This window comes from Eptatretus burgeri, chromosome 2, assembly GCF_056783735.1.
Source record: "Eptatretus burgeri isolate ZD-2024b chromosome 2, Ebu_testis_v1, whole genome shotgun sequence".
Lineage (NCBI taxonomy): Eukaryota > Metazoa > Chordata > Myxini > Myxiniformes > Myxinidae > Eptatretus > Eptatretus burgeri.
The window spans coordinates 71,701,049-71,723,776 of record NC_140962.1 but is presented as its reverse complement, the minus strand read 5'-3'; the positions used below and the strand labels follow the sequence as shown (position 1 = coordinate 71,723,776).

At 41.6% G+C, this 22,728-nt stretch overlaps 2 protein-coding genes across 6 annotated transcripts in view; one reads left to right on the top strand and one right to left on the bottom strand.

The window, feature by feature from the left end:
• On the top strand, positions 1–22,386 carry LOC147032289 (uncharacterized). 3 transcript variants are annotated; one of them, XM_085869741.1, is made up of 7 exons: positions 1–144; positions 4,626–4,785; positions 5,064–5,180; positions 5,457–5,684; positions 6,732–6,977; positions 7,133–7,411; positions 20,541–22,386. In XM_085869741.1, exons 2-7 carry the CDS (start codon positions 4,648–4,650, stop codon positions 20,955–20,957), a joined length of 1,425 nt encoding a protein of 474 aa, XP_085725867.1. In that variant the 5' UTR covers positions 1–144; positions 4,626–4,647; the 3' UTR covers positions 20,958–22,386. The 3 variants fall into 3 exon arrangements, with proteins under 3 accessions (XP_085725867.1, XP_085725868.1, XP_085725866.1); XM_085869742.1 differs by having other exon boundaries at positions 7–144; positions 4,629–4,785; XM_085869740.1 differs by lacking the exon at positions 1–144 and adding an exon at positions 1,269–3,846.
• Positions 6,967–22,728, bottom strand: part of B4GALT7 (beta-1,4-galactosyltransferase 7) — a 28,471-nt gene continuing 12,709 nt past the window's right edge. Inside the window, exons 8-10 of one of the 3 annotated variants that reach the window (XR_015055108.1) lie at positions 22,587–22,728; positions 17,822–17,888; positions 11,813–11,984 (exon numbers count right to left, since the gene is read on the bottom strand). Coding sequence is in view for 2 of the 3 variants with exons in the window: in XM_085869743.1 (XP_085725869.1) it covers positions 22,567–22,728 (162 nt within the window). In the remaining variant the exon portion in view is untranslated. Of the gene's footprint in view, positions 6,985–11,812; positions 11,985–17,821; positions 17,889–21,910 lie in introns of those variants that run through there. The other 2 variants (XM_085869744.1, XM_085869743.1) reach the window with 2 other exon arrangements.

The following is a 22,728-nucleotide window of genomic DNA, read 5'->3' as shown; positions in this document are numbered from 1 at the left end:
CACATCAGTGACAAGTTGAAAGGGGGCGGAGCAGAGGTGGAGGAGGCAGAGACTACACGAGAGGGAATTAAAGGAAGGCAGAGAAGGTGAAGGAGGATGGGAGTAAGAGGGGTTGTGGGACATATTTCAGCAGCAATTGCCCAGGTAAGCAGGTACAGGTAGCTCTGTGTGATCTCTGTGTGTGTGTTTGTGTGTGTGTGTGTGTGTGTGTGTGTGTGTGTGTGTGTGTGTGTGTGTGTGTTTGTGTGTGTGTGTGTGTGTGTGTGTGTTATATCTCTGTTTGTTGGTCATCAGAAGTACGAATAACCTAGTGAATAAGTTAATCCTGAATCACGTTTTGAGCTTCAATATCTGTTATCTAATGTAAAAGTCGACCTTGATTTCCGTTATAACTTTTCAGCTCACCTTCGTGTTCATTGGTAACAGTAATAAGGCTTGATGATCAGGTTTCCTCTTCGCTTGTTTGAATGTTTGCTTGTTTTTTTTTTTTTTTTTTTGGTTTTCCTTGTGTGCACATTTCTTTGTATGAGCAGGGAAGCCTCGTCAGTAAATCCCATGCCTGGCAACAGCCGTAGCCACTGCGTGAGCACATTGGTGTGGTTTGTCGTGGTGAGGGGTGGAGGAATCAGGAAAGGAGACAAGACACGAGAGGCGCCATGCAATGTGTACTGTTCCAGGAATGTAGTTGTAGAATGTGGGAGAACTGGTTGAGCTGTATGCCTACTGGGTGGATGGAACGATTGGCATGGTGGTCTGTTTACTTTGCTTTCGAACTCAACCTCGAGTCGTACTGCCATTACAACATTAGCAGCCATTCCGCCATTGGTTTGTGCAGTCAGCCAGACACTTGACGAGTCAAAATTTACTGCTTGTTGGGTTGAGTTTTCTGGACAACCGGTCCAGATGGTTTGCTCATTAAGGGTCACACGAATAAGTCATGGCTATCCAATGACCACCATTTGCACAGCTACAGGTGACTGTTGTGTTGTCAGCTGGATGCATGGGTTCAGAAACTTGGTATCGTAGTTGTTGTAGTAACAGCAGCAGTACTGTAGAGTAAAGCCAACAACTCACCAATGTTATCATACAACCAGTTACCAACGTCCAGCCGAAATCAAGATCTCAAACTGTTTTAATTATTTTTTATTTATTAATTTTTGTTTACCTTAATCGAAGGCGCATGGCTCGTACATGCATCATCACATTTAGGACAATGACAGTAATAGATCACAATGTACTTTTTTTGATATGAAAACTAACCCAAACATCCAGAAGGGCATTTACTTAATTGTTGGTGGAAAAATGTTTTTTTTTATCCTTTTGCTTGGTTCCAGCCATCATTACCCTCGCCGAAGGAGAGGGTATTGCATTTGAGTCTGTTTGTTTGTTTGTTTGTCCGCACAGAACTTTCGTGTTTTTCTCCGCAACCGCTTCTCAGATTGAGAAGAAATGTTCACCATTGGTGCGACTGCTCATGTAGAAAGTTGTAATGGTAATTATGACATCATAGGTCACGTGATGTGGCAGCCATGTTGGAAAAACGGAAGCACTTTGGACCTCTGTATCTCTGAAACCGTTGTACCAAGAAACTTCAGTACCAAGAAAAAAAATTGAAACTTGGCATGTAGCAAGTACTCTTCATGGGGAATGTGTGGCTTTTTTTTTTTAATGACGTTATGCGTGCCTTGGTTGTGACGTCATAAATGCATATGTAGAATGCTACATCCAATCAGTTTGAAAAATTTTGAGGCTCATCAAGGGATAAAATGGGCCACAAAATTTTTGATGACGTCATCAGTCACGTGATTCGGCTGCCGTATTGGTTTTTTTTTTTTAAACTTCAAAATCTCTGAAATGGCTGAACCAGTCATCACTGCATTTATAAAGTGGCCGTTGTAATTATGTCTCATTAATTACATAATACAGACGCCACACAACACACCACACACAGCAAGTCCTTGTGAGGGTCTGCATTCTCTGATTGCTCTTTTTCTTGTTATAATATGAAGCAGGTGGGCTGTGAAAAACATCTGCTTTGAATTCAGACACCCGTTTTTATAGACAGGTGGTGGAGCCATGATGAGTCGGGCATCTATAATTGTACTTACTGTGGTTGTTCATTTAAAAATACCCACTTTCCAGATTTGGTCCCATTCAAGAAGTTCCACTTTGCTTTCCTTACCTCGAGTCAAATATCCATTGTTCTCTGTAAAAGCAGCAATACTGGTTTGCTAAGTGTTTTTGTTTTGATGACTTCATGACTTCTACCATTAATATAGAAAGGTACTTTTTTTTTCTTTAATGACAATACAGTAACCATTTAATAAAGATGCCATTCTTTCCCATTCTTCCCTCCAGGCTTTCAAAACAGCTGTTCACCACCACCTCTTATCTTCCCCCATCCAAATCCTCGATCTTTTCTACCCCCGATAATCCACCCATGCCCACTTCCTTCAATTCTCCTGCTTTCCTTCCTGAAAGTCCCTGTAATGTCCATCTTCTCCTCGCCATGTTCCCCGTCCCATCCCCATCCCTCTCCCTTCCACAGTTCACCTGTGTCTGTTCCCCAATGTTTTGTCCCTTCCACTCCCACCCCTCTTGTCTCATGCCTCCTTGCTGTGAGTTGTGTGTTAGCTCTCATACGAGCCTCGACCAAGGTATACAAAAAAAAAAAAAAAAAAATGCCATGTATTGAAATTTAAATTGGCTATACTTACACAAGAGCACAGGAGCAAATGCACCTTCATGAAGTTTCATCCCACAAAATCAAAATTTATTGCATCACACATTTTATTATGCAGACTGAAGTCGATTCCATGTTCTCATCAGTTGTAATTATTTTTTCAAAAGTTTGATTTTTGTAAAAGTTTGCAGCATCTTTCAAAAAAGCAAGTCGCTTAATTCCAGCGAAGAGTCGGTCACCATTCATCGGCCCTTGATACCTCTCACATCATTCAGAAGGCAAGGAAGTGGAAGAGCCATGCAAGGAGAATAATCTTGAAATTGCACGAAATCAAACTCCGTGGCGTAATTATTGGAGTGTCTGCTCTGAGTCTGGGAGGTCGATAGCTCGAACCGAGTCGGAGCAGAGACTAAAGATGGCACGTGCTGATTCCTTGCTCGATGCTCAGCATTTATAAGGATATTCCACAGACAAAGAACCAGAATTTGGCAAACATGGTGCTGGCTTTGATGGGCCGAATGGCCTCCTCCTCCTCCTCTGTTGAAATTACTTGTAAAGGAAGTCTTATAAACACCCCAAACGGTGATGCAATTTTTTTTCCTCTCTGAGAACACACACACACACATACACACAAACACACACACACACACACACACACACACACACACACACACACACACACACACACACACACACGATTCCAAAGTCTTACATTTTGCCTTCACCATGAAAATGTGCAACATGCAGCTGGATCTTGTCCACAACTGAACATTCCTGTTGCTTTCGAAGATGCATCCAATGTATGGGTGATGCTGATCAGCAATTATCTTCTTTTTGTTTTCATTCATTTCGTATGCAGCTTGTAGCTGTTGGTTGCATCATTGCTGGGAGTGTGGTTATGCCACTAATTCAGTACCCCCTCTTTCGTTTAGAGCAGGAAATTTGTTCAGGGTGCCAGCAATAGCTCTCCTACTCTTCGCGAAGGACACCGTGGGATCTTTCACGTCTCTCACCAACTAGTGCTGGCAGACGGGACACCAAGTTTAACGTTCATCAGAGGGAAATCACACATTGATGTCTTGCCCTACCTGTGAGATACCAGTGTGGCAGTTTATTGGTGAGATGACATTGAAACTTGGGCTCGATGGCTCAGAGGCCACCCGGTGAGCTAATGCTCCTCTACTTGCCCAGTCATGCTCACTGGTGGAAGTATTATGCACAGTTCTGCTGTTTGAGGTCAATGTAAAATATTCTTGCCAATACCATCATGAGCTTCAACACTTTCTTGAAGGCCAATTGAGCTCAGTTATCTCTCCATTATAATTCACTTTGTGATGTCAATTTGATCCTTTTGCTTGGACCTGTGAAGTGAATGATGTTTTGCACTCCTCTTTGTGGCCATCAGCCTCGGGGCATGAAACACCATATGGTCCATTGTTATATTTTTGAAAACGTTACTAGAAACAGGTATTGTAATTTTAATATTGGGGAGTTCTTGCTTATAATATAATGTTTAGGATGTTTTGGTTGAGGAACTGCTCAAAAAAAAAAATTATTTTGTTTTTCTATCTCAGGTTAGCCAGCCGAAGGAACAAGGTCTATCTTATTTTGTTTGTACATTCCAATCATGCCAGCAGCAGGTGGGTTGGGTTGAGTCAGCATGCCCTTGTTATCAAAGAGTGAAACGAGCCCTGAAACCACGAGGAATTTGTCAACGGTCTGATTTTGGACTTGTTTAAAATGCTATCAACTACCGAAACAAAACAAATGTGTGTATCTGTGTATTTGTTTGTCCCCCTTCATAAGGACGACTTGAGTTGGGTTTTAAGGGCCAATCTTTTCACACAACCGTTTGTTCACTACTGTCTATTGTTGAGGATAAAAAAAAAACTTGATTGTCTAATGATAAATTAATTGAATCGATGACATTTCTATTGTCCAGCAGTGTCAATTCTGCAGCACGAATGGAGGCAGAGCAACATAGTCCTCCTAACCCTGGACACTCCACTTCAAGGCTGCTGAAAAGCCTCATGGGGGGCATGGGCATCCAGGGAAATGATCGCTACGGAAACAGATCACAGCCATGGAAACAACATAGCAAGGCAAATGATGAATATAATCATTAATAGAGCAATCATTTGGGAAACAGTGGAGGTCTTACCAGAAGAAAGCTGTTTTTCATTTTTAACATTCAACTTTTGTTAACTCCCCTTTTCATATGAACTGGAGGAACACTTTCTTAGACTTTCTAGTTTAGAATATGTTTGTGTTTTTTTTTTTTTTGTATTGAAGGGGATGCTGGTTAATTGTCGATTTTAAAATTAACACTTGGTTTAATCCCACGTATTTGTGCATCTTCTGTGTGATCAACTTGTTACAGAAGAGAAAGGAAGAATTCTTAAACAGCAGTCGAGAGGAGCAACGGATAACAAAGGCTCAGGGTTGGGGTCTGTCTCGCACACAGTCGGAGCTGACCCTGTTTGACCTCAGATCTGATGTATGTCAACACCCTTTAACATTATGTCGCAATCTGTCAATGAAATTATCACAAAATAATGCCAGACATAATTAATGCCCATTGTCGCTACAACAATGTTTTGGTAAAGAGTTCTTTGTCACTTCATCCTTGGGGGAATTTTCTGTCCTTGCTGCACTTTAAAAGTAAATTTAGTGTTTATCTTTTACTCTTGATAATAATACAATCTTTCAATATCACCCCTTAGATCGTTAACTCGAGTTTCAAGAACCATAACTTTCTTTTCTGCACAACCAGAAATCTCAGAAGAAACTTTCCAACCACACATCACCTTCACTGCAAAACCTTGGTACTTTTTGGAATCAAAACTGTTGTTCTGGTGATTCAGAAAGAGACTGCACACAAGCCTCCAGAGAACATCACTCCAAAGACCAGACCCACAAGGATCAGGGTCGAACATTGCAAATCGGAGGGTCATTTCTCAATCTGTCAAGCGACAAAGGAGAACAGGGTCTCGGTCATAAGGTATCTCATCTCGTGCCAACGATAACACCGATGCCATCGCTAAAGCTCAGACCAAACATAATTTTCATTGTTGTGAACTTATGACATAAGTTTACTTCCCTTTGATTTTGGGTTCGTGCGAGGTATCACGGCTTAAAATTTGACAAGGTACTGTTGGAATCAGTCTGCCTCCTCCCTCCTTTGAGCCACCAACAAAATGGTGATTAACCATGAATCAATTGCAAATTTCTCTACTCCATCTATTCTTGCAGGGCTGTAAAGATGGCCTGGAGGTACACACACTCAACTCTCAGCTGTCTAGCCTGACTTTGAGTCCTGACCCAGCTATAAACTATTATCCCAGTGTTTCACAGGCAAGGTGATTTATCAATGCGTGTGCCGTCCCTCGGATGGACGTTAAACTGGGAGTTCCGTCTGCTCGCATAAGTTGGTGGTCTTTAAAGATCCCACGGTGTCCTTCGCGAAGAGTCGGCCAAATTACAAATTCCTTCCATCTCTACTGCTGGGAAGGCAATGGCAAATCACTCAGTATAACCTTTGCCAAGAAACTGCTTCGGCAGCACCGATGATCTCTAACAGAGGATAGTACATCAGAATCAGCATTTGTTCTTGCACATGCGGTGCCTGGCTACTGCCTTCCATCATTTCTGGGATCGTACTAATGCTGCTGATACAGTGCCCCCCCCCCCCCACCCACTCCCTGAAATCAGCATGGGAATTTAGAATACTGTTTCGCAATGATGTGAAGCAGAATAGCTTAAAACATTTTTGGAAAAGTACTGTGGGATCTTTAATCTCTACCAGTGATTGCTAGTAGGCCAGAAACTGTCTTAACACCCCTACTTTCCCCACTCTCCTCTGAAGATATTCCTCAACCTGTGCATACTCATTGGTGCAATGCTTTACCTGTAAATCATCAGGATGACAGTTTCTAGTCAAGGCAGAAATCAAACTCAAATTATAATGTTTAAGGATGAGCATGTATACATTCATATCATAACCATTCTCAAGTGATATATTTGAATGCCCTTATGTGTATGTGTATAGGGTCAAAAGATTTGGAGGAAACTTTCCCGCTTAAAATCAGCTTCAATTGAAAAGATTGGCACGATGAAAGATTGTGAAGCCACTGATGCTGGTGAGCAAGAAAGACAGTGTAATAAGGAGCAAAAGGACCATCACTTTGATGACAAGGAGCAGAGCCAGGATGACAGAGGATGGGCACCAGGGATTGGAGGATCTGTGTTAAGCCTTCCTGGCTGTCGAGAGGACAAGAGTCGGAGTCGCAAAGCTGTGAGTTCTGTGGGAGTAGATGGGAAAAATATGGAAGGGAGGTGGGAAATTTCAAGTGTGTCAGAGGAAAGAGGTTGAATAATGGAAAGGATTGATAGCGGAGGGGATGAAACAACAAAAATCTGCATATTGTTACATTTATTTCTTCTCCGCAGATGTATTTCGGCTCTCATGGGTTGTGGCAACCACTTAGCGCCTCAAACCCAAATATCAATCTCACATGGCCCACCTCGGCCAATGGAAATTCAACTCCACCTGAGAAGTTTGTCCTGGGTACGCGCAGAACCTGTGACCCAGCCCCTAAACAAGTACGTGATGTTTATAGACCTCATGAGGATTACCTCAAGTTGACATCTCGTACATATCACCGATACCCAGAGAAGGGAGAGAGTGAAATGACACAAGAGGTGCAGCAAAGGACAATGAAGAATGCGGTACGTCTTGGGTAGACATGCAAGACCTTCACTATTTAGCAAAGTTTCACTTTTTTTGCCTCAAATATTTTCCATATTATTTTATTTCACTAATACCATGACAATAGCAAATGGAAACATAATCACTCACACACACACACACACACACACACACACACACACACACACACACACACACACACACACACACACACACACACACACACACACACACACCTGTGTACAAGAATATGAAACAGCAGGATGAATAAATTTCAGGACCTGCTCTCACGTGAGCAAACAACACAGAAATTGGTTCTCTGTATGCCCTCTTTCAAAATGGTTCCCTTGATTTGTAATACACTTGGAACATTGGCTGCAAACAATTCCTGACAATCTACTTCAATATTGTTACCGCTTTCGGGTCAGGCCAATCGCCTAGTCCAAATCCAGACGAACGACGTCAAAACGGTCATGGCGGCCGACTAATTTTTCCGTCCTGAGTCGGATCACAGACCTGTTTGCCACGATACCGTACTCCGATGGAACGAGCCAGCCGATGCGTCATGCCGATCGGTGCCCTGCGCTTATTACTCCATTGGCGACCGAGCGAAATCGCCGGACGCAGGCACTACCCACCCGAACTCAATCTATCCTTTAACAGACATGTATAATTTTAATAGTGATCAGAGACACTCAAATGCACCCAGAGACAAAGTTGTTTTATAAAGCATATTCAAATTTTCCAGGCTAAACAGTTTACATTTTATAGCCCACTCATAGACTGGCTCTGCATCCATACCTCAATAAAATATCTAATCAGCTTGTTCTTGTCACCTACCAAACTCACAGACAGTTACATCCAAATCTGTCCTCTAACTTTTTGAGATATCCTGCTCACAGACAAACAGGGGTGAATACGTAACCTCCATCCACCTTAGGTGATGGAGGTAATTAACCCTCTACCCACATATGTGGCCTCAAGTCAATGAACAAATGGGAACTTTAAATATCAAAGCCTCAAGGCCTCAGACTCCTCAGTAGATAGACAGTGGGCATAATTAGACAAGACTGAATAATGGAGGCTCGTGTCCAGCAGGATGCAGCGATTTCCAAGTGGAGATATGGCTTGTTTAGGCCTAAGTCACATTTGCTCTACGGCTAGGATATGGCGGCCGTACCCCCCCTGAATTGACAGAAACGTGCGGTGGCCGCAGAGTTTCTGAGGTGGCCTCAGGGTGGCCCTACGCTGTATGGCTATCTTTTACAGGCCGTAGGGGTCGCCGTGGAATTATGGCGCGGAGTTATACCTTTTTTCATTTCTACGTTGGCCGTAGCAATTCGACAAGTCAATCTGTGACGTAGATGTGTTCCACGTCGACCTACGTAGGGCGTATGGTGGGCTTGCGTCATTCGTGCGGCTGCCGTAGGCTCTTATCAATGAAAAATGAATTTTTCCAACCCCCCAAAAATTACGGCGGCCGCACTATTTCCACGGTCGCCGTAGGGTAGTCCTAAGGCGTCCCTGTGTTCAACGTACGGTGGCCTTGCGGTCTGTGTGACTACCTGCGGGCAACGCAGGGTCGACGCACGGTTCCCCTACGCCCACCGTGCGTCCTACGTACGGCGTACGTGGCAGTCTGCGTCGACCGTGCGTCCACTGTGCGCTACCGCTAGAGATCGGAGTATAGGTGTTTGCCTATACAGTGGTGCCCCCAGAATCCCAATTTAATTCGTTCCAGGAGGCTGTTCGGATTCCAAAACTATTTTCCCAATAAGAAATAATGGAAAGTGAATTAATCTGTTCCTGGACCCCAAGAAAACCCACTTTCAAGACACTTTCAACTGAAATTCCCCATGTTTAAGGTGAAATAAGATGAGTAAATGACCTTCAGTGGCGGTGTATTATATGTAAACTGGTACAATCACCACATCCAAAAGTCCACACAGGCTCGTGCTCCTGCCTGGGTTCCAATTGCTCGCGCACTTTGCGAGAGCGCTGCCCCCAGGGCAGCTTATCAAACATGATGCCCCCAGAACCACAATCACCTTCATCAAGCGCATCGGGCTGAGGTAATCATGGATATTCCAAATTACAACCGGTTTTTCTGTGAAATTAAATCCTTGCCCGACAGTCCGTCACACCACGTGATCGGATTGCTTTTTTGTTATTAATTAAAACACAAGATGAGTTAAAAAAAAAAAACAGCACAAATCAAGGTGAAAACACGAGGTAAAGTAGCGATCGACACACGAAAGATGCTTTCACAAGGACTTCCACCAACGAACTGAATGAACAAAGCGCGAAGATCTGGGTCGAACAAAGCGGGGGAGACGCACGTGAACAAACATGAACACCACGTTGTGTTCGGTTTTTAAAAATGTGTTCGGTTTTTAGGGAAATATTTTCTCGAAAAAATTGTTCGGATTCCAATTTGTTCAAACAATGGGGCGTTCGGATTCTGGGGGCACCACGGTACTCCAAACTGGTATATTCAGTTATATATATTATAGTTATAGTATATTCAGTTATATATACTGGTATATTCCGAACTGTAATATTTTTATTTCAGTAAAAAAAGAACTGGTATATATACCCAATCCTTACTGTCCGTCTGGCCGCACGTTCGCCTTAGGGCCCCCTGCGGTCACCTTGCGTCTGCCTTGAAAATTCTATGGCCGCCGCAGGAACGCCCTAAGGTCACCTTGCGACATCAAATCAAAGACCGTACGGCACCCCCACGTTTTCGGTCTCCAAAATTTATAAATACGCCGAGCGGCTCCCTGAAAAATAAAAACATATGTGACTGCTACATTGTGTGACCGTGGAAATACTGCGGCCGCCCTATAATTGCTAATGGTCGTAGATTTTGTAGACCCTACGGCCATCGTGCCAAATGTGATTTAGGTCTTAGCAACAGTCTCAAGCTGCGGACTGGGGGTTCAACGAGGAGGAGAGTGGGTGCCACTTGCTTGGGTGGGGGGGGGGGGCATGGCTGCAAGCGCCACAGCAACTCATATAAGCCTGGAATATATAACTCATATATATATATATATATATATATCTATATATATATATATATCTATATATATATATATATCTATATATATATATATATCTATATATCTATATATATATATATATCTATATATATATATATATCTATATATATATATATATCTATATATATATATATATCTATATATCTATATATCTATATATCTATATATCTATATATCTATATATCTATATATATATATCTATATATCTATATATATATATATATATATATATATATATATATATATATATATATATATATATATATATATATATATATATATATATATATATATATATATATATATATATATATATATATATATATATATATATATATATATATATATATATATATATATATATATATATATAAGCCTGGTGTTGGCGCAGTGGTTAGGGCAGTGGCTTGGGACCCAAAAGGTCCTGAGTTCAAGCCCCGTTGGGACACTGAATATATATATATATATATATATATACCAAGTCGAAAACACCAAGGGGTTGACTCAGCCTGCCATCCTTCCGAGGTCGGCGAAATGAGTACCAGTTGTACTGGGCCTGGTGTATGCCCGGGTTAGAATATGTGTACCATATCCCTGTGTGTCGTAAGAGGCGACCAGGGTTGCGTCAGGAAGGGCATCCGGCGTAAAAACCTATGCCAAATCATTATGCGGACAACAAAACGAATTTCCATACCGGATCGGTCGAGGCCCGGGTTACCAATGACCGCCACCGGTACCGGTGGTCAGCAGGGTACCAGTGGAAATTGTGCTACTGCTGGGCGAAGGAGGAGAAGGAGACGGGGAAGGCGAGTCCGGAGGCAGTGGGAGAGGGGGAAGGGAAGAAGTGTGCAGTTGAGAGTTGGAACTCTGAATGTACTGGCAAAGGGCGAGAGTTGGCTGATATGATGGAGAGAAGAAGAAAATGAGAGAGAGAAAAGGTGGGAAGGGGTGGAGACAGTGAATCTGGAAGTGGGGTGGATCAGAAAGGATGAAGTGAGGACTGCTATGAAGAAGATGAAAAGTGGAAAGGCGGTTGGCCCAGATGGTATACCAGTGGAGGCATGGAAGTGCTTAGGAGAGATGGCAGTGGGGTTGTTAACCAGATTGTTTAATAAAGTCTTGGAAAGTGAGAGGATGCCGGAGGAGTGGATATTAAGTGTACTGGTTCCGATTTTCAAGAATAAGGGTGATGTGCAGAGCTGTGGAAATTACAGAGGGATAAAGTTGTTATATTAGGAGGGACAGCGCAGGTAGGACGGTTTGGAGACAAAATGAGAGGCGAGATTGAGATGCTTTGGACATGTGCAAATGTCCATTCCAAGGTTCCATTCATGTGACCATTCCAAGGTGCATGCCTACCTGAAATCGGGAGAAGGATGTTGACGATGGAGCCGCCAGGCAGGAGGAGAAGAGGAAGGCCAAAGAAGAGGTTCATGGATACGGTGAGGGCGGACATGCGGGTGGTTGGAGTGTCAATGGAAGATGTGGAGGATAGAGCGAAATGGAGACGGTTGATCCGCTGTGGCGACCCCTAACGGGAGCAGCCGGAAGAAGAAGAAGAACATATATATATATATATATATATATATATATATATATATATATATATATATATATATATATATATATATATATATATATATATATATATATATATATATATATATATATATGAAACATTTTCAGTTATCCCTAGAATGAGAGATTGGAATGTGGAACAGCTCAGGTAGAGGTTATGAATAAAATCAGTCAATCCCATGAGACTCAAGAATTTCTGGTTTTGCTCACAATTATTCATCAGTGTCAGTCATCAGTGGAATATACTTGGGTTTGGATGTTTTCACATTGTTCATCGGCCATACAAAAACAAGCTTCTGTACAGATTAAGCTATTTGCTTTGCATCGGCACGTCATTCCGCCTACATGCAGACTTTTTTCTGCAAATTGGCTTTGAGAATCTGTGATGCATGATACAAAATCTGCTTTGGGGTGTTTCAATGTCCCAGTTTCTTGTGTTTTGAAAGCATCCGTCTCCTGACTTTTTTAGCATACTTTGGCAGATGCATTGATGACATCCTGTAATGATATATCACTGGAATAAACAAGCTCAGGTTTTGAAGGATTTGGCTGCTGGTGAAAAACAATTGAATCTTTAAAGTGATTCTGTAACCTGCTTTTGAGCCTGTGTGAGCTGTAATTATCTGCACAAATCTTTTTCTCTTCTAATAGAAATAGTCCAGTAGATATGTAGAATATGAGGCCAAGATGTTCACTTCCGGAAGAAAGCATGAAAATTTGTATGCAGGGGTTTTTGAGTATGCTGAATCCATTTCTAACCGGATCCACGCTGGCAAACCAAGGGATCACACTCAAAATCAAGAAATCCAAGATGGCCGCCCTGCGTATTGCCGATTTTGATATTTCGTCAGAACTTTGGTTCTATTTGACATAAAAACATGATCTTGGTGCCGATTTTAGGTTTTTAGGGTCAAATAATTCAATGAGATGCCTTAAAATACCATAAATGTGATTGGAACAAAATCCAAGACGGCTGTCCTCTGTAGGTAATGCAAATATCAATGTCGTTTTTTTTTTCTGTTTGGCAGAGAACATGATCTTATGGCTAAATATAGGTTTTTAGGGACAAGAAATTCAATTACGTAGCTTAAATTACATTGTCGTCAGAACAAGATCCACGAAAGTCATCAAAATTAACACATAGGGTGAACAATTCAATGAATTCATGCTTTATTTTTGTTTACTTCTCAGGAAGACCATACATGTATATCATTTCATTATTCTAATGTTTTATTTTGTTTTCAGAACTTGCCATTAATCTGATGGTTTGTTTCATTTTCAGAACATTAATCTCATTAGGCTCCATATTGTATGACTAAAACTGAAATATTTGATGTAGATATCTCAGTTATATAAATATAACAGATTTCACTTTCTTTTCAGGAAAGATGGTGACCATTCCAAGGTGCATGCCTACCTGTAACTAACCTGACGTAGAATAGACTAATATGGCAACCAAGAAAATAAAGCTGGACAGTGCTTCTGATGTGGTTTTGCCCGAAACAGATTGGACACTTTGTGCCCTATGTCAAAAACGTTCATCGGAACTGCTGAGAGACCCATCTCAATCCAAGGATGCCCATCAGTCCCGAGCTTATGATACAATAGCTGAACATATCCAGGAGCTACACTCACTTGGTGCCCTGCCAATGGACATAAATTTGTCACGTTTGGATGACGGCCAAGGTATAGCTGCAACTCTTTCCCAGCACAATGCAAAATGGCACAAAACATGCCACATGAAGTTTAGCAAAGAGAAAGTTGAGCGTGCCCGCAAGAAGATAGCCACAGTAAGAGAGACTGAGACTTCTACACTCAAAGGCAGACTACGAGGGGCATTCCCTGGTTCCTCCATTCAAACTGACAAAAACCTGTCCTGCTTCTTTTGTGACGACAAAGTGGAGGAAGGTTATCATAGAGCTGCTACAACACATTTAGACGCAAATGTTCGAAAAATGGCAACAGAGCTTCGTGATACCCGACTGCTTGCCAAGCTGTCCTCAGGTGATATGACCGCAATAGATGCTGTATACCACAAACAGTGTTTGACTACCTTATGCAATAGACACGGCACACTTATCAGAAAAGAGGCTCAGAAGGAAGATCCACATCTAACGCCTGAGTCTATAGCCTTTGCCGAATTGGTATCCTATATTGAAGGGTCTCGACAAGAAGAAGAGCACGCTGAACACATTTTTAAGCTGTCAAGCCTTGTACGACTCTACAGGTCACGACTTCAGCAACTTGGTAGCGATATGCCAGAGCGCACAAACTCAACTCGTTTGAAAGAAAAGCTTGTTGCACAAATTCCTGACTTGGAAGCGCATAAAAGCAAGTATGAGGTCTTGCTGACATTCAAGGATGACGTTGGAGAAACATTGTTGGAGGCAAAGAAACGGGACTGTGAGAGTGATGCTGTTGTTCTTATGAGAGCTGCTAATATAATCAGGAATGAGATATTTCAGAAGCACTATACGTTCACAGGATCACTGACAGACGAGCAGTATGATGACAACACGGCCTCCTTGATGGCGTTAGTTCAGATGGTACTTGGCGGAAGAAACATTAAAAATCAGATGGAAAACAACCATGTTGTGAAAACAGCTGCAATATCCATAGTTGAATTGATTACATTCAACACAATCAAAAGTAGTAGAAGAGAAGCCACTGCTCCAACGACTCGGCACAGTCTGGAATGTGAAACTAGACTCCCTCTGTGCATTGGGTTGCTGATCCACAATAAGACCCGAAAGCCTGACTTGATCGACACCCTTTTTGAGAAATGGTTGTCTGTATCTTATGACCGAGTACAACAGATAGCAACTGATGTAGCCAACAGTGCATTGGCCTCTTTTGAAAATGTTGGAGTTGTGTACCCCAGAGTCTTGAGAAAGGATCTTTTCACAACAGGCAATCTGGACAACATCGACCACAATCCTTCATCCACTTCAGTGCAAACTGCATTCCATGGAACCGCCATCTCTCACACAGCATGTTACTAATGGATGTGCAGGCACAGAGCTTCAGAAAACCCCTATCATTAACAAGAACATGCCAAGAACAAGGAAGATGAAGCCAATTATGGAGTCATACATGACTGTCCCACCGGCTGCTTTCCCAGATGATAGCCCTACTCCACACAAGACAGAGGGACAAGCTGTTCCAGAAAAGTCTCCAGTTGATTCAGACGGCATGCAGTTAGCTTGGGCAAGCTCAGTTGAAAATCTTTTGAAGAAACCTGAACTGAATCCGAAGACTGCCACAACAAACGTGAAAACATTCAAAGACTATGCAGAGTGTGTCTTTGTTCCATATCTCAAGAGGCAACTTGTACATGTTGCACGAGTAGATGTTGTGTGGGATGCCTATAAGGCCGACAGTCTCAAAGCACACACCAGAGAGGGCTGAGGTACTGGAGAAGCTCTTCGAGTTTCCGAGAAAACACGACTTCCACACAACTGGAAAAGCTTCTTGCGTGTTGACAGCAACAAGACTGAGCTCTTCAGATTTCTAGCCACTGTTATCGAATCTGAATCAACAGTGGCAGGGAAGATGCTGGTCAAAACGAAAGGTCAGAATGTTGCCTCCTCTGCAACACTTGATGTTTCTGGGCTTCAACCATGTTCACACGAAGAAGCAGACTACCGAATGATGCTTCACTGCTTCCATGCCTACACCAATGGCATGAAGAGGATCATGGTGCACGCTACTGACACGGACGTCTTAGTTCTAGCCATTGTGACTGCAATCAGCATGGAAGATTGTGAACTTTGGTTAGCTTTTGGCCATGGTGCACACTTTCGGTATATTGGAGCACATGTCATTGCCAGTGAGCTTGGCAATGATTACTGCAGAGGCCTCCCATTTATGCACGCCATATCAGGATGTGACACGGTGTCTTCATTGAGCTCCGTCGGTAAGAAAACTGCCTGGGAAGTATGGAAATCACTTCCAGACATCAATGAAGTATTTCTACGGCTGTCTGCTACTCCCGATGAAGTTACAGAAGCTGACCTGAAGGAACTCAAAAGATATGTGGTTCTGCTGTACTCTCGCACGTTACAACTCACTGATGTGAATGAAGCCAGGAAGCATCTCTTCTCCTACTGTAATCGGAAGCTGGAGAACATCCCACCGTCACGTGCAGCACTTCTACAACATGTAAAGCATGCTGCTTACCAAGCAGGATACGTCTGGGGTCAGGCATTGGAGGCCAATCCAACACTTCCAAGTCCTTCCGAGTGGGGGTGGCAACTCGACAGTGAGCGAATCTGGGTGCCCTTATGGAGTACCCTGCCAGAAGCATCAAAGGGCTGCAGAGAACTTATCAAGTGTGCATGTAAAAAAACGGTGCACAGGAAGATGCCAGTGTGCTAAAGCAAGCCTCCCGTGCAAACAGCTGTGTTTTTGTGGTGGACAATGTGCAGACATGGACAGTGTCCTAGATTAAGTTCCTTTTTTGACATTTGTAATACAATTCAAACTCATTTCATCTGGTTTGGTATTATATCAGTAAAACCATTTATTCCCTGCACATTCCCAATAATGGAAAAAAATGACAAGTGTACATCTCTATTCTTTGTGAATTATGAGTGTGAACAATATTGCTCTCAATGGTTCATCGAAATTTGTGAAAAGTGTAACTGGATCTTCCTACTGATACATTTTATAGTAATAAAAAATACTTTATTGAATTTCTTGTCCCTAAAAACCTATATTTAGCCATAAGATCATGTTCTATGCCAAACAGAAAAAAAACAACGAGATTGATATTTGCATTACCTACAGAGGACAGCCATCTTGGATTTTGTTCCAATCACATTTATGGTATTTTAAGGCATCTCATTGAATTCTTTGACCCTAAAAACCTATAAATCAGCACCAAGATCATGTTTTTATGTCAAATAGAACCAAAGTTCTGACGAAATATCAAAATCGGCAATACGCAGGGCGGCCATCTTGGATTTCTTGATTTTGAGTGTGATCCCTTGGTTTGCCAGCGTGGATCCAGTTAGAAATGGATTCAGCATACTCAAAAACCCCTGTATACAAATTTTCATGCTTTCTTCCAGAAGTGAACATCTTTTTGACATATCTACTGGACTAAAAGTTGAACTGGCATAACAAATATGTCATAGTGAAGGCCTTTCCATCATTGATGCCAGGGGTTATTTCTGTCACAAGTTCATTGAAAGCTTCTGAGTATCGATCTTCATCAACAGATTCCTTGTAAGATTTGTAGCTCATGTTTCGCTTTGCTGTGTATATGGATTTGCACACATTATGATACTTGGCTTCTGCTGCTATCAGATCCACATCTCAGATTTTTGTGAGCATGGTGCTGTCTTCTTGTTCCTCAGCGGCATCAAGTATGTTCTGGCAAGCACTGAATGTTGCTACAGAGAACAGCTTGGTGACTTTTTTGTGCCTCTTTTTTTGGCAAAATATGCACATAGACCAGTCCATTCCAGAAGTGCAAAATCTTGATGACCTTCTTTGCTCATCATCCTGCCTGTCATTGTCTTCTACATTGGCTTCCAATGCTTGCTTGAAGGGTCTTTTCTTTACATACCTTAGATTTTGTGCACTTGTATATTTAGCATAACAGTTTCAGTGCCAGACAATGTTGAGCTCAAACAGGTTTTCTAGTTTCAGTCTATCGCTGATTTCATCCTGCCTTTGCTGCATTGCATCTTGAAACTTATTGATGCCAGTTTCTGTTGCACCACTAATAGTCTCAGAGTTATAAGTCTGGCATATCACACACTTGTTCCAGTCAGTTGTTTTCACCTGCTTTGTTGGAAGAAGGCAAAGAGTTGACTGGTCATCACTACTGCTGTGGCTGTCCATCATGAGTCTATCTGAAAAACATATGATAAGTATTGATAACATGTTTTTTTTTACAAAGATGCATGTAACATTTCAATTAATTTAGCTGCATGTGATATTTTGAAAAACTAGAGAATAATTAACTTATCTAATGTTAGTTGAAAATCTTAAATAACTGTACTATAGGACATAGGGGTATTCCTTTTCGTGAAAGATTGTAAGTTATAAAATGCATAATTACCACTGCTATCGATATCTACATTATGGGAGATTCCATCTTTTTTTGCTTTCCCGGTTTTCAGAATTATATGCTGTACTAATTAGTAGCTGAAAAAAAAACTGGGTAATCCCTTGAAAAAAAACAGATAATTGGAAAGTAAATAAGTACAGTATTAGTGTTGGAGATAACAGTGATCTTTTTCACAATCTGGTCTGTGGAAATTGATCAAGACAAAATTGATTGACCACATTATATTACTAATCTTACAATAAAAATTATTAATATAGTGAAACCTCTTTTGAGAAGTCATCCAAAATGTCACAAAAGACTGACTTTACAGAAGGGGTGATCTCTCGTGAGCAGTCCGTTTTCATGTAAAAGTGCCAGTATAGCCAAAATTAGGAGGCCTTTCAGGAGAAGGTGGGGGCTCATGAGAGGGACCTTTCGATAGGTTTCACTGTATTAGCAATACATTTTACAGATTATCATAAACATAATATAAAAAGAGGATATAAGATCATTGCAATTTATATTTCAGGAGGATACAATTTATATTTCAGGAGGATAAATCTAACTTTAGTACAATTAACCGCTCATGAATATTGTCATACAAACTTGTTTTCTGGTTGAAGTGCACATAATGAATATGGTTATGGTTGGAAAATCATTGGAAAATGTGTTTTTGGTTCATGCTATTATTTTATGATATATTAACCACCATGGATACACATATATCAGCTAACACATGTATAAAAACATTAAAACTCCTAAAATTGGCTTTAGCGAAAATGCATACAATTGTCACCTCCACTTGGTATGTTTTAACCCATTTTGCAAATTACTTATACCACAATTCATGACTACAACAGGCCTGGGTAGGTTGCTAAGGTATTTTTCAATCTGAAAAAAAGACAAGACAAATAAGTACTGTATGGGCTACGTCATCATGTTGGACCTGGGTATTGCTCCTGGACTATTTGCTGAAGTACCATGGCTGGTGAGAGGTACCAACACCTAGCCAATTTGCATGGAGACAATTGAAATTGCCATACGAGGAAGAGAGAGTTGGGATGAGTGGTTAAAAGTTGGTCCATGTCGTCTGTTGGAGAGATGGAGATGGAGTTGTCATTGTTTTGAGGATGGTATAACACACAGACAAACAAGAGATGGGAGTGGAAGGGCAGTCGTAGCCAAACATATACTGCTGGGTAGTGAGAGGTGTAAGATCAGTAAAAGACCAGTGAGATTTAGTTCTTGATGTAACGTGCAACTCTGATGCCTTGGCGGGGTTCAGACTTATCAAATAGGAGAAGACAATATCCAGGGAGAGACATGAAGGAGTCAGGGACATCTTGGTGGGGGGAAGGATTCTGTTAAACAGATGATGTCTGGTTTATCAGCAGCGACCTGGATTAAGAGATCTGCCAGGTTGGAGTGGAAACAGCTAGGGACAGAGGAGGAGGTGTTTGGAGGGTGTAGGATTGGAGGTGGGGAAGGGATAGATTGTGGAGAAGAAGAACACAAGTGATGCAGCTAAGCAGTCACAAGCTGCATACAAATAAATAAGAAAAACATGAAAACAAATTAGACAAATATAGCTCAACAAGGTACGATTTAACACGGAAAATTGGAAGGAAACACAAATGGCACCACGGATAACGATGTAACAGAAAAACACGACAAATCTCGTTTGGATTGAATACCTTTTGTGAGGCATCTCATGGTGGTAGTGAAGATTATAATAGGATAGCAGGTTCCAATGAGTTCTTCTATTCCAGTGAAATTTTAATTATCAAGTCTGGATAAACACTCCTTGGAGGTCTCTGCTCTTGAAAGGAGGATACAGTATGCGGAATATATGGGAGTGGAAGTGTCACCTGCCCTTGGAGTGTCACATCCTCAAATCCCCCACACCCCCTAAAGATTCCCATAGCATTCCCAAAGAGTAAGCGAGTTATCGCCGGAACCCGAAACAAATTCCTGCACACTCGGTTGAGTATCCTCATTCAGAGTAGTGACTCGTCCAGGATTGTAACCCCGACCAAGAAAACTACTTCTGTCGGACACCCTGTCTTGGGCATGGTGAGTGAATGAGTCATTTTCAGGTCTGAGGCAATGCCAATGAGAGATCACAACTCCACCAGATTTTGTTTTTTTGATACAAAAATGCTGTAAATACCTTCCATGAGGTATCTGTTGGCAGCATGTTGTAAAGTAATATTTGGAAAATACTGAAAACCTGTGTCCATTTCTGACATCAACATTCCTTTTTCTCCTTCATCTAATTATCTTCCTCTTTCTCAATTTATATATCTTTACTCTCACTCAACCTCTCATGCATACACATAACAATTGATCCCTCTGGTGCTATTGTTATTACAATCAATCAACTGTGACCATTCCTCTTGGATCCCCAATGACTGATCTCTCCACAATCCCTTTCCAACTTTAACTCCCTAGCTCTTCAGGAACTCAAATACATCCTGGGACAAACAACCAGAGTGGAGGAATGGAGTAAGAAGCCGAATACCAGAAGAGCAGAACTGGAAGACAGAAGAAAACACAGATAGAGAGACAGAGCAGCAAAGGGAAAACAAGATGGCAACGATGATCACAAAGTTTACGCAACACCAAAGAGAGGAAGAGCTTTCTCAAAAGCTTGGGACCGTTTGTGCTGAACTTGCAGCCTGCCAAAAGGCAATGGCAACACAAGCAGACCATTTTGCCACTGAGCGACGGGCCTGGCAAGTTGAGAAACTCCAGGTGCTCACATACCAAAGAGAGCTCCAGCGGGAGTACAGGGCGGAGCGGGAACGCTCTCATAAACTTAAAGTGATGCTACAGATGCTTGGTGCTTCACGTGCTGGCACAATGTGAGTTGGAGGTAAAGGTGGTGTGCAAGAAGGTAAATGGGACAAGGAAAAGCGGGCATATTTCTCTCCGGTTTCCACTGGCATACCCGCCCTGGGCACTTATTATGACATTAATGTGCAAAGCCAGTATTGTTTCTTCATAAAAATACGTTCTCTCAAGTCTTTTTAAAAATCGCATCTTTGCAATCCTTTGTTTGACGTGTTCTCCATTACGTTTCGTATAAGGAGTGCTGTTTTTTTTGTCGAGATACAAGGAAGGTGATAAATAAGGCCCACATTGAAAACACGATCCATAAACTTAAAGGCTGCACTTTTCACTCTTTGGGAAAGGCATCACAAATGGCAAATTTGTGTGTGATCAGTGAACTGAGCTGTTGTTCTTGAGGTACTGGAGGAATGACTTGCATAAGGAAACGAAACATCGGTTGCTTCATGATACAAATTGAAGTATATCTTCCTGCTGCTCAGAATATTGGTCAACACACTCCAAAAGTACAGGGTGTTCCAAAATTATCGTTCCAATTTTGAATGCAAATAAATATAATAAAAACAACTAACAGACATCCAAGATTTGCAGTTAACATTAGCTTGTAGCCCAACTCAGAGATGTTCTTGACATGTCAGTAGACTTCCACATGTGCAACATTAGTGGCTCTCAAAACGTGTTGTTAAATTTCATCCCACGTTCACCGCAACACGGCCACAGTTGCACATTTTTCAGGGTTACTCTACACAATGGAGAGACAACTGAAATAAAACTGAAAAATATTCTTTGAGTTGGACTAAAAGATAGTGCAAACTGCAAGCTTGTACGTCCATTAGTTATTTTGTAATTTGCATTAAAAATAGGAAAGATCATTTAGGAGCATCCTGTATTTCAATGCTGTGTCATTGGGACCTTAGAGATATGTGAAAGTGGGCGGGCAGGGAGGTTGAAACCACATGAATGTATACAGATTTTTCAAAAGCAAACTAAAAACGTTTTTTTTATTTTTCTTCACAAGGTCAAGCAAGGCTCATGGAAAAGTGACACGATGGAGGATAGAAAAGGAAATAAAAAACAACCGAACTCGCACTCGAGCCACATTTAAACTCAATAACCAGCTGAACAGAAAAGAGGAGAGAGAGGAAGGGAAGGGAGGGAACACAGTAACTTGCAAGTCAGAGGGTTGGATTAGGGAGGGTTAATGGGGGTATAAAAGATCACTGATAGGTATGGCAGATGATCGCTTGTGTGAAGTCGTGAAGGGAAGAATGGGATTGAATAAGCAGTTCCACAAACAGCAGAAGTGAGTAACAAAAAAGTTGAGGTGTGGAGTAAGCCTGTATTTTGGTAGTTGACTGATTTATTTACAGCTTGCATCCTAGTGTCACATGCATGTGTGATGATGCATAAAATTTTACTACTCTTGCAAATAAAATATGGAAAATAACACTGCTTGAACAATGGGTTTTTGTTTGTTTGTTTTTTCTTCTAATTCTTGAGTCACTGTTGGATCAAGAAAATTTCAGGAACCTAAAGTCTCTTGTCAAGCAATGCAGGACCTTGTAGTTCAACATCCACATGTACATCTACATCTACAAGAAAAAAGTGTGGTCACAGAATTCCTGTTCTACTTCCTGGGAATCTCACACCATGGTGTTTGTGAGCGGTTGCAGTACAGCTGAACACTGAAGACTGTACAGGGGGCTGAGTGGACACGTAGTTTTGTTGTTGTCAACAGACGGAATCTGACCGTGGAAACACCGGTTTCTCGATCACGGATGAACTGTAC